This window comes from Rhinopithecus bieti, unplaced genomic scaffold, assembly GCF_001698545.2.
Source record: "Rhinopithecus bieti isolate Rb0 unplaced genomic scaffold, ASM169854v2 scaffold_78620, whole genome shotgun sequence".
In the NCBI taxonomy this organism is placed as follows: Eukaryota; Metazoa; Chordata; class Mammalia; order Primates; family Cercopithecidae; genus Rhinopithecus; species Rhinopithecus bieti.
This window is the reverse complement of record NW_016829908.1, coordinates 674,563-687,075: the sequence shown is the minus strand read 5'-3', so window position 1 is coordinate 687,075 and position 12,513 is coordinate 674,563. Positions and strand designations below refer to the sequence as shown.

Sequence of the window (12,513 nt, the reverse complement as noted above, 5' to 3'; positions counted from 1 at the left end):
AAAAAAAAAAAAAAATCTCATAATGTTTTAAGAAAGTTTACAAATTTGTGTTAGGCCACATTCAAAGCCAGCTGCAGGTTGAACAAACTTGGTCTACATTTTATCTCCTTTTTGATCCTTATGACAGCTCTGTGAAAGAAAGCATAAAAGTCTCCCCACATAGATATAAGGAAATAGAAACACAAAAGCTGTGAAATACCTGACGTCATTATCTAACAAGAGAAACCACAAGTGCCACAAGATGGCACACTCAAAAGTAAGCCATGGTGCTGGTGGCACAACAATTGGAAAGTAGTTAATACCACTGAGCTGTACATTTTAAAATGGGTAAGACAGCAAGTTTCATGTTACATGTATTTTACCACAAAAAAAAATTGGGAAAATACAAGTTTATTTTTTTAAAAAAAGGCTAGGTAGTGATGTAATTTTGTATACTGGTTACTACCCTTGATCTATGATCTTTACTTTGATCCTGCATCTTTAAAGACCAAAGTTGGCTCAGTCATGACTACAAATATTCTGATAAAGGGGAAGACACCACTTTATACCTTATGTCCAACTTCATTATTTTCAGGAGTTTCCCATATATTACCTTCTTTCTTCCATGTTTTGTCATCCCATTATTCATTCACTCAAAAGATACTTACAGAGCACCCATTATGTACTAGGCACAGCTCTAAATTGATAGTGTTCAAATACTGAAACAGTTCTATAGCAGTCAGTAAACAGCTGCAGCCCACAACACACCACTCCACTCCACAAAGGCCGTCCTAGTCTCTTCGCTGGGATCCATCCCCAACCCCTAAGTCCTAGACTTCCCCATGATTCAGCAAAGCAAGAAGCCTCCAGGACCCTGTTCCAACTTCCAACTCAATGGGTGAATGCCCAGCCTAACCCCTTGTTAAATATTTTATCACCCTCCACACACAGCAACGAACAAAACAGATAAAGTCCTTACCCTCTAGTCTGGGAAAGAGATAATAAGCAAGTAAATGCATAAACAAACAAAGTAATTTCAAACAGTAGCATGCTGTAAAGAAAACAAAGCAGCAAAGGTCTAAAGAATGACTAGGGGTGGAGGTAAAAGGGTAGAAATTGAAAATCTCTCTGAGAAGGTAACATTAGAGAGAGCCAGGCATGCAGAGGTCTGAAGTAAGAACATTCCAGATAGAACAGAAATATCAAGGCTCTTTGGTAGGAACAAGAATGGAATTTCAGTTAAAAGGCCAGCACGAGGGGAGCATCTTGAGCAAGGAGACCACAGAGGTAGAGAAGGTCAGATCAGAAAGGATCTTAATGGCATTGGTAAGGATAAATTTTATGCCAAGATCAGTGAGCAATCACAGATTTGAAACAGGGTAATGACGTGATCTAATTTACAATTTTGAAAGATTACTCTGACAGCTGTATGGCAACTAAATCAATGGGAAGCAAGAATATAAAAAGAGACAACATATAAAGTTGTGGTCATAATTCAGGTGAACAATGATAGTGGCTTGGGCTAGGTGATAACAACAGAGATGGAAAGATGTATTCTGATTCAATATGTTTTAGAGGTAGAGCTGACCAAACTTACGAATAAGTATAATTTGGGATCAGCGAACAAAAGAAATCAAAATGACTACTGTCTTTTGATTTAGCAAGGCACTGACGGTAGTCCAGTTACTAAAAAGGGAATGACTTGGGAAATAAATACATTTAGGGAGAGAAGGAATACAAACAGAAGTTTTGTCACAATAAATTTGAGGTATTTAGACGTATAATACAGAGCTATCAAACAGGGAGTTGAATATTTGATCTTTACAATAATCCTGTGAAGCAGATAAGGAAACTCAGGTATTATCCAAATTTTACAAAAGAGAAAACTAAGGCTTTGAGAAAAAGGTTTGTCTTAGTACAAAATATTTTTATTAGTCAATGCCCCTTAAGAGAGGGCTGATTCCACATTTTAAGAACAGGAACACCTGCACTGTTAAGTACTTCTGTCTGATAAAATATACCTACCTACCTAGCTTGCCTCATGTAAGTCACATGGCTGCTCCGAAGGTAAAGGTCTTTTGTATCCAGAGAAGATTCCCCAGAAAACGGACACTTATCAAACTAGCAACATTTAATATATGTAAAATTTAACTGAGATATATTTATAATGCATAGTATTGACTATCTTCTTACAAGACTGTCAACAACTAAATACATACAGACAATAAAAGAAAGGCATAAAATTATCTTTAAGGATCCACTGCCAATTTTTAGTTCCATTTGTATTAACGGTTTGTGTCAAAAAGCCTTCTGGGGAATACAGTTCCAAAATGAGAAAAATCAACTGGGACATGACCAGTTCAAGAATAATCACTTCACACTGCTCCTCAAGACTGTAACTAGTGTGTAAGACGAGCTCATGCTGGACTCAGCACTTCTTCCACCATGCTAGAACTGCTTTTTCCACTTTTGGTTGCTTTAAAGTGGTGGAAACTTCTGCATTAGAAGACATATTTTTATCACAGAGTATTTTATCACAAGCTCAACACATCTATTATAATCCTTTCAAAGTTCTAGAGGCACCCTGCTGAAATGAAGAACCACACTAAACAAAACAGGAAGAATAGGTGTTAAAAAGGAAAGAAGAGGTTGGGTGTGGTGTCTCACATCTGTAATCCCAGCACTTTGGAAGGCCAGAGCAGGGGGATCACTTAAGGTCAGGAGTCCTGAAGCCAGTCTGGGCCACAAAGCAAGGCACTGTCTCTATAAAAATAAAATGAAATTAGCTGGGTGTGGTGGCACACACCTGCAGTCCCACCTTTTAGGGAGGGCTGAGGCAGGAGGATGGCTTGAGCACAGAAGTCTAAGGATACACCAGTCTACGATCGCACCACTACACTGTAGCCTGGGGGATAAAGCAAGACTCAGTCTCAATAAATAAATAAATAAGGAAAGAAGAGAGAGAAGATGCAAAGGAGGGAAAAGGGGGTAAAGAAACTAGAAGAGCAGGGCAAACCTGAGGTCCCCAGAATGGCAGGCATGGGTTTGGTGGCTGGAGAGGTTGTGGTGGATGCACAGCTGTATTTATTTTTTTTCTTTTTTGGGACGGAGTCTCGCTGGGTCACCAGGCTGGAGTGCAGCGGTGTGATCTTAGCTCACTGCAACCTCCCCTTCCTGGGTTCAAGCGATTCTCCTGCCTCAGCCTCCCAAGTAGCTGGGACTACAGGCACGTGTCACCACGCCCAGCTAATTTTTGTATTTTTAGTAAAAACAGGGTTTCACCATGTTGGTCGGGATGGTCTCCATCTCTTGACCTCACGATCTGCCCGCCTCAGCCTCCCAAAGTGCTGAGATTACAGTCGTGAGCCACCGCTTGATCGATATTGAACACTTGATCCATATTTTGATCAAGGTTATGAAGCCCCTGGTGTCCAGGAAGCGGCTGCAGTGCTGGTGGAGAAGGAAACTTGCAGATACCAACCTACTATGAACTACCTGAGCTACCTGATAGTCCCGAATTATTCTGCTTTTGAAACTGACATAATGAGAAACGAATTTGAAAGACTGGCTGCTTCACAACCAACTGAATTGCTCAGTATGAAACGATATGAACTTCCAGCCCCTTCCTCTGGTCAAAAAAATGGCATTACTGCATGGCAAGAATGTGTAAACAATTCCATGGCCTAGTTAGAGCATCAAGCAGTTAGAATCAAGAATCTGAAACTAATGTCACAGCATGGATGTAATGCCTGGAAAGTACACAATGAAAATCTGGTTCATATGACTGAACATGCACAGAAAGAACTTCAGAAGTTAAGAAAACATATTAAAGATTTAAACTGGCAGAGAAAGAACATGCAACTCACAGCTGGATCTACATTGAGAGAAATGGAGTCTAATTGGATATCCATGGTCAGTAAGAATTATGAGATTGAACAGACTATTGCTCAGCTAGAAAATGAAATCTATCAAATTAAGCAGCAACATGGAGAGGCAAACAAAGAAAACATCCGGCAAGACTTCTGAAAAGACAATTTCGTGGGTAGAAAAGTTGGGCTTTCACAAAAGGCATCTGAACTTTTAATGAACTGTGAAGGACAACAGCAACTTCCCAAAGTCATTGACGTTTAAATGTTTAGAAATCACAGAATGTGTGGGCTGCTGTGGTAATTCTGTTTGTGTATCTCAACAGAATTAAAATGTCTAGCTTGGTGGTATTTTTATAGCCATAAAAAAAAAAAAAACCTTTAGGCTTTCAAAATAAGTATGACTTTAGAATAATATTATGTCACAGAATTAATTTTGAGCCATGTGGGTCATGTTTTGTGTCCAAGGATCTTTATTCAAAGCTTTCAACATGTACAGGAAGTTGGAACTTTTGGTTTATGACCTTGTCTAATAAAGAGATAGTTCTAAACACATTCTTGATTACCAAACAAGACTTCAGAAACACAGTGACCATACAGAGTCATCATTACCATCATCATCATAGATAACTGTTATATCAAACTTCATATGTGCTGAACACTGTTCTGAACACTTTGGGTAGATAAACAAGATGTATATGAATAAAAATCATTTGGTCCTCACAAAAAAAAAAAAAGAAAGAAAGACATGAGAAGAGTGGCAAATGACCTCTTCCTGATGGCAATCCTTTATGAGAAAGGATTCACAAATAACATGCTTACAAAGCATCACAAAACCCTGCAGGAAAAACATATTTGTTTACAGGGCTTGAATCCAGAAATTAGTACAGTCTCTTTCCATGTTTCAATCACGGTGTCAATCATCAACTTCAAATGAGTAGTCATTATCAATGTAAGGTAAAAAAACATTCAGCTTACCAGAACTTCACTGAACCTTCATGCTAACTGCCAGCTTTTCATGTATGCACTTAAAATAAAAGTAATAGCCTGGTTGGCACTACAAATAATCTGAGTATCCTAAGAATTGAAAGAAAATGTAGGGGTCATTACATCCAACCCTCTCATTTTGTGGATAAGGAAACAAAATAAAGCTGAGAGAGATAAAGTGCATCATCACAGAGCCCTTTGAGATGAAAAACATGTTTTTCTGACTCTTTGCCACTATTCCTTGTGCTATACCATGCTATCTACAGAGCAAGAAAGATGCAGCCACAAGGGGTAGCCCAAGGCTTTACTGCAGCCACATCAAGGGACAAAAAGTGGGCAGGGCTGGGCACCTCAGTGCTAGAAGCAAGGCCCCAGCCCGCAGCCTGGCTGACAGCCTGCCACTCTTCTCGGCCTGCACCCTGCAACAGCCGACAACTTTTCCAGCGATACTGCTGGGCTTTTTCCCCCGAGAGCTTTTGGGTTGACGGGGCAGAGTTTGAGGTATAGCAACTGGCGCCCTCTTCCCAAGGTCCTTAGAATGAGGCCCTTGAAAAGTCACTCAGCAGGGTTGCTTCCATGGCTTCAGAGGAGCACAAGCCCTCCCCAAGGATGAGGGGAAATGACACCTCTCTGCTCCCTGCCTTTAAACAAGCATATTCCCAACTGGTTATCACACATATCCCTGCAAGTGTGTTTTAGCCCTGATGGTTTCCGCTTTCTAAGCTTTTGCTCAATCACAGCATATATAGAAAATTCCAGAATCACCATTCTAAAACTCCATAGCATGGTCATGTGGAATTCATACTGACATGTTAGTGACTGCGGAGAACAAAATTTCTAATTGAAATTAGTTTGGGTGAAGTCTTACGTAGTTATTAGGGAAGCTATAATATATGCAGGATTTATATTGTTTGCCTACTGCAAACAATTGTATAAATGAATGAATGGATTGATAAAAATAATAACAGTCCTCCCCTGTGCAATCCAGGATTTCCTCTTCTCCCAAAAAATGAACACTTCAACAGTCTTTTAAAATCTTCATAATACCATACTTCATTCATTTAAACATACATGTACACACACATATTATTTTTTCCTAGAAATGTCCTTGGTAGGTATTCTTTTTATTAAAACACCTATATAACTGTGGAATTCAAGCTACATATTACAGTTCCATGATTCTCTCATTAACCAGTAGAAAATAAAATCCAAAGAGTAAACATCCCACCACTGCTAGTCCATACTTCCCACTACAGATCAATTCCCAAACTGCTAATAATCTCCACCATCTGTCAATCCCACTAAAAAACTGGTATGGATTTTCTTTGACAGTGTTAGCATTTCACTGGCCTGATTATAGAAAATAATCATGAAGAAGGTACTTACTGCATAGGCACCTATCAAAAATGCTGCATTTGCTCTTTTCCGTTGGTCAAAACAGGTGTAGTGCACTATTTTCTTTCTTGACAAACTGTATGACTGGAAAGAGATTAAAAAAATAAGGTAACCACAGAGACAATGTTAACATATACAGAAGGCAAACATCATCTCTTAACCTTCAAGATGTGCCACAACCCATAAAATTTAACAACTTTCAACTTTAATTTCTATGGCATTTGAGGGTTAGAGAATTACTAGCTCAGACTTTGTACAGCCCAATCATAATGTAAGAATCAACAATATAATTAATATCTTTCTCTCCAAGAAAAGAAACTAATATGGTGGAAAATAATTAAATTATTGGCATCTCGTATTACGAGGGAAACTTTGTTTGTTGTTTTTTTGTTTTTTTTTTTTTGTTGGTTGGTTTTTTATTTGAGACGGAGTGGCGCTCTGGTCGCCCAGGGCTGGGAGGTGCAGTGGGCGCGGAGTCTCGCTCACTCGCAAGGCTGCGCTCGCGCGGGGTTACGCAGTTCTCTCTGCGCAGCCTCGCGCGAGCAGGGCTTGGGAGCTGAGCAGGGCCTGCAGGCCGGGGGGTTCGGCCGGGGCGTAGTTTTTTGGTAGTTTTAGTAGAGACGGGTTGTCACCGGTGTGTGAGGAGCCAGGATGGTCTCGAACTCCTGAGCTCGGTGTATCCGCCATCTCGGGCCTCTTGCCACAAGTGCTGGGATTACAGTGCTTTGATTTGTCTCACCCCGCGGCCCGCCTCGACGGGAGGAAGCATTGTTGGATGATTTATGTCTTAAGCTTCTACAGAAAGTTCTCTTCACCCTTTGTTGAGCGGGGCGGGTGGGCTCGGTGTTTGATTGGGGCAGTCGTCCCACGGTCCCAGGAATGTTATCTAAGGTTTTCATATAACACAATTTTGTGTTAGAGAGTGGTCACAGGCGTCGTAGCTGGGTGAGTCTCCGGGTTCTAAAAAAATGCTTATTATCTGTAGAAGACATGATTAATGATTTTGCTTTCTGGATGGTGGGCTCTATACAGGCGCACGCCGGCTTTGTAACTATCGTGCCAACTCACGTGGTTAAGGAAAAAGATCATTGAAAAAATTATAGTCAGCCCGGAAGCACTCCCGCTTAATACTAACGACATACATAGCCATCCATGTTAAATTCTATGAACTCAAAACAGTTATTAACGCACCTCTTCTACCTCGCACCTGGATAGGCTGCAGTGCTCAAGGTGTACGTCTGAACTGAAGTTCAAAATAACGCAACATGGCATGTTGGGTAGACACATGCTAAACTGGAAAAAGGAAATGACAGAGGAAAGATCTTGTAGAAGGGATTGAATGCATTAATTGCAAAACTCAAATAAGTAGTGAGAGACATTGGGAACTCACAAGTTGCAAGTGTTCGCAAGCGGTTGAAATCTGCTTGATCTCTTGTACTTGGTTCAAAGAGTTAGTGTATTTGTAAACAATTGATTTTCGAATATAGGGCCATAACTATCTTTTAACGGGGCTAGCAAAAAAAAACACAGGCACAAAGAGTTACATTCTATTTCTCTAATGAAGATGTTCACATTTGACTGGGGATTAAAAGTCACTTTTCTATCTTACAAATTTGAACTACAACATACAGAAAAGGTCCCTGCTTTTAGAACTCTTTAAAAAGGTAAATAGGGCTCAACTAATGACTTTCTTGATCGGTGGGCTATTGTCTATGAGGGAAAAAAAACAAAAAAAACTCTTACCATCTCTCAGTGCCTGTTCTAAAGACAAAATTGTAACACTCTGGCTTTATCATGTAACCACAGAAAGGGTATCCCTCCAATGAGCCCGAAAATCTTCATCACTTCCAGTCAGACCATTTTCTTTTATAACCAAAAATCAATATATTTATATATATATATAGTTATAGTGTATTAATTATGTATATTATGATTGTTTTTTTTTTTGAGACTGAGTCCCTCGCTTTGTCACCTCAGGCTGGAGTCCGTGGCACACTCTCAGCTCCTGCAACCTTCCGCTTCCCATCGGAACCTCCGCCTCCCAGGTTCAAGCCATTCTCCTGCCTCAGCCTCCCATGCAGCTGGGACTACTGGCACCCACCACCACGGCCAGCTACTTTTTGTATTTTTAGTAGAGACGGAGTTTCACCATGTTGGCCAGGCTGGTCTCAAACTCCTAGAATCACATTATCTGAAAATAGTAGTACCCTTTTATCTTTTACCTTTTTTTTTTTTTTTTTTGAGACAGGTCTTGCTCTGTCACCTAGCACCCAGGCTGGAGTGCAGTGGCATGATCTTGGCTCACTGCAGCCTTGACCTACTGGCCTCAATCAATCCTCCCACCTTGGCCTCCTGAGTTGCTGGGACCACAGGCACATGCCACCATGTCCAGCTAATATCTGTATTTTTAGTAGAGGTGAGGTCTTGCCATGTTGTCCAGGCTGGTCTTGAACTCCTGGGCTCAAGCGATCCACCTGCCTTGGCCTCCCAAAGTGCTGGGATTACAGGCGTGAGCCACAACACTCAGCCAGTAGTGCCCTTTTTATTAAACTTTTAAAAATTAGTATGTGAGGACAGGCCTGGTGGCTCATGCCTGTAATTCCAACACCCAAAGCGAGAGAAACACTTAGGGCAGGGAATTTGGGACTAGCCCAGGCAACATAGCAAGACCTCATCTCTACAAAAACACTGGGTAGGAGTATCACTTAAGCCCAGGAGATAGAGGCTGCAGTGAGCCATGAACATACCACAGCCGTCCAGCCTGTGCAACAGAACAAGAATTTGTCTCAAAAACAAACAAACGGCCGGGCGCGGTGGCTCAAGCCTGTAATCCCAGCACTTTCGGAGGCCGAGGCGGGCGATCACAAGGTCAGGAAATCGAGACCATCCTGGCTAACACGGTGAAACCCCGTCTCTACTAAAAAATACAAAAAACTAGCCGGGCGAGGTGGCGGGCGCCTGTAGTCCCAGCTACTCGGGAGGCTGAGGCAGGAGAATGGCGTGAACCCGGAAGGCGGAGCTTGCAGTGAGCTGAGATCCGGCCAGTGCACTCCAGCTTGGGTGACAGAGCGAGACTCCGTCTCAAAAAAAAAAAACAAAAAAACAAAAAACAAACAAACAAACGGCCGGGCGCGGTGGCTCAAGCCTGTAATCCCAGCACTTTGGGAGGCTGAGGCGGGCGGATCACAAGGTCAGGAGATCGAGACCATCCTGGCTAACACAGTGAAACCCCGTCTCTACTAAAAGTACAAAAAACTAGCCGGGCGAGGTGGCGGGCGCCTGTAGTCCCAGCTACTCGGGAGGCTGAGGCAGGAGAATGGCGTGAACCCGGGAGGCGGAGCTTGCAGTGAGCTGAGATCCGGCCACTGCACTCCAGCTTGGGCGGCAGAGCGAGACTCCGTCTCAAAAAAGAAAACAACAACAACAACAACAACAACAACAACAAAAATAGTATTTGACTCAAAGAAAGTCTCTTATTGCCAATGCCCTTATTTCCTGACAGGTTTATACAGATACTCCTAAGAAATAGAGAGAAAAAAGGCACAGCATTTAATTCAGCTCAGTTGAGTTGATGCATTGAAGTTACCTAGAGATGTAAAGGTTACAACCAATGGTGCTGACACTTGATTCCTCGCTTTCTTAATTTGGGACTACTGACTGCCTGAACATTTCCTTTTTCTGTTTTATTTCATTGTCTCATTGTCTGTTGGGTGGTTGGTTGGTTTTGCCACTTATTTGTTCTCCATCAATAAGTTATGTTTGATTTACCAAAAAGGAAATAAAGTCTCTTCAGACCTAAGCATCTCCCATCATCTCCGAATTGCAAATATCTAAATACTGCCTTACACAGGCCAGGCTCTCAATAAACATGAGTCAGACTGAGCATAGGGACTCAACGCTCTCCTGGCTCCCAGCCTCTCACTATTTATGTTTCCTAATGCCCTAAAATACCTGTGGGGAAGAAAATATCAACAGTCTATCTTCAAGTCTGGATTAGCTTTTTTGATGCTCTTTTCTACTAAGAATTTAGGTTTCATGACAAACTACTGCTATTGTTTAATAATGTGAAACTATTTTACAAATCTACGTGCTGAAAGGGACAAGTCATAGTGCTGTTCTTTCATCACTGATGGTGATTTCTTCCTGGGGTTTTTTGGAGGGGGTTGAGGGGAGTAGAATCTTTTGTGTTTGCCTGGTTTTGTTTTATCTCTCTCTCATTCTAAAGTATATAGAACACAGAGACTTATCCTGGAACATGAACCATAAAACTAAAGGACAGAATTCTGAGGAAGACTTTCTTTTCACTGTATAGCTATAAATATTCTTTAAGTAAATATAATACAAATTAGCACTTTAAAGATTTTAGAAGAATGTTTAAACTTTATAAGCTTTCATAAATTACATCAGGTAAAGAATAGTCTTCACAAAATCTTCCTAGAAACTTTATTTAAAAATATTTCCTATGAGNCTTTTTTTTTTTTTTTTTTTTAGAGCTTTCTGCCTGATTTTTAGGAAAATGTTTAAAGCTGCTAGCATTTACTTTGCTTAGATATTTTTGGAATTCAGTTTCCTCAGTTAAGTTTCAAAAGCACTCCAACCAAGAAATGATTTCCTGCTTAGTGAAGCTTGGCCAATATCTCCAAGGCCAAATCACTGAGAGTGGAGTTCTCTCACTCGAGGAATCAAAACGAATTCAAAGTGAATGAGAGCAGAGAACAATCTGCTAATCTCAAAATTAGACCTTGTCCTAATTTCCTAATTAATCTCAAATTTGCTAATCTCAAAATTAGGCCTTGTGCTAATGTCCTTTTCACAACTGGGCCTCCCTCTTACGGCCATCCTGGCCCATGGTTTTATACCAGTGATGCTGTTCAACAGAGGAGACATTTTGGTATTGGAACAAAAATTTGAGGGATAACAACATATTTTGTCGATTTTTTAGCTGATGTTTAATATGAGTGGGCTGATTTAAAAAAAAAAAAACTCTTTAATGTTTTTCCCTCTCAAATTTTAAGCATGTCCCCCACTTAAAAAATACTATTACATAATCAAAGCACCCTAGAAGAAGCAATACTAACACCCAGTGCAGACACTGATGACTGAAGTACCTTCTACGGAACATTAACTTCTCTTTTGAGATCTTTCATGGAAGAACTTTACCATGCAGACAAAGTCACAGTTTGGAGACAATAGGACGGGACTCTATGTATGAGCCCAGTCAATGTTTTCTCAGATTCTGCCCTAATATCAGGAGAATATCACGCCTCTAAATTGGACAGTGGCCTCTTCCTTATTCCAGTCTGTCTCCTCTGTAGCTGGGACCACAGGAAGGTGTCACCACGCCTGGCTAATTTTTGTATTTTTAGTAGAGATGGAGTTTCACCATGTTGGCCAGGCTGGTCTTGAACTCCTGACCTTAAGTGATCTGCTCACCCCAACCTCTCGAAGTGCAGGGATTACAAAGCAAATATGATGAGTGGGCCCTTCAAGGAGAACACTTGCAAAGTTATGCCTTAGCCACAGGCTTTCAATGAGCTATCTGCTCTATTACAGATTATTTTCTGCTTTACACAAGAAGCTCACAGGTTACAAAAACACTGTGTGCCATAGCAAAGACGTTTAAAATCAGTCAATTCCAATAAATACAGTGTAAATATATAATAGAGAGGGTAACAGAAAGAATACTAAGACCTCTGGACTATTTGCCGGCTCTGTAGCAGCACAGCACATGAACCATTATAAATCACAATCTGCAGGCAGCCACTATCCACCTTATGTTTTAGAATTCTATCTTGAAACTAGAACAAATACCCTTCTTTTTTCTTTTCTTTTTTTTTTTTTTAATACCGTCTCACTCTGTCACCTAGGCTGGAATGCAGAGGCACGATCTTGGCTCACTGCAACCTCCACTTCCCAGGTTCAAGTAATGCTCGTGCCTCAGTCTCCTGAGTAGCTGGGACCACAGGCAGGTATCACCACACCTGGTTCATTTTTGTATTTTTAGTAGAGATGTGGTTTCACCATGTTGGCCAGGCTGGTCTTGAACTCCTGACCTCAAGTGATCTGCTCACCCCAATCTCTCAAAGTGCGGAGATTACAAAGCAAATACCCTTCTGAACTTTCTAGACTGAAGTGGACACAGCCAGCCCTCTATAATAACCATAACAACGGCTTGCATTTATTGTTCACTTGTGACATTTCACCATTTCCCAAAGCAATAGAAATGGCACCAGAGGGGTCTGGTTTAATCAGACACATAATGTCTCCCAGACTAGGGGTCCTGGGC

At 41.1% G+C, this 12,513-nt stretch overlaps 1 protein-coding gene and 1 pseudogene across 1 annotated transcript in view; one reads left to right on the top strand and one right to left on the bottom strand.

The window, feature by feature from the left end:
• Positions 1–12,513, bottom strand: part of CDC14A (cell division cycle 14A) — a 155,795-nt gene that overhangs the window by 110,714 nt on the left and 32,568 nt on the right. Inside the window, 1 exon segment of the mRNA XM_017865166.1 lies at positions 6,219–6,311. Coding sequence (XP_017720655.1) covers positions 6,219–6,311 — 93 coding nt within the window.
• On the top strand, positions 3,010–4,005 carry LOC108524180 (pre-mRNA-splicing factor SPF27-like; annotated as a pseudogene).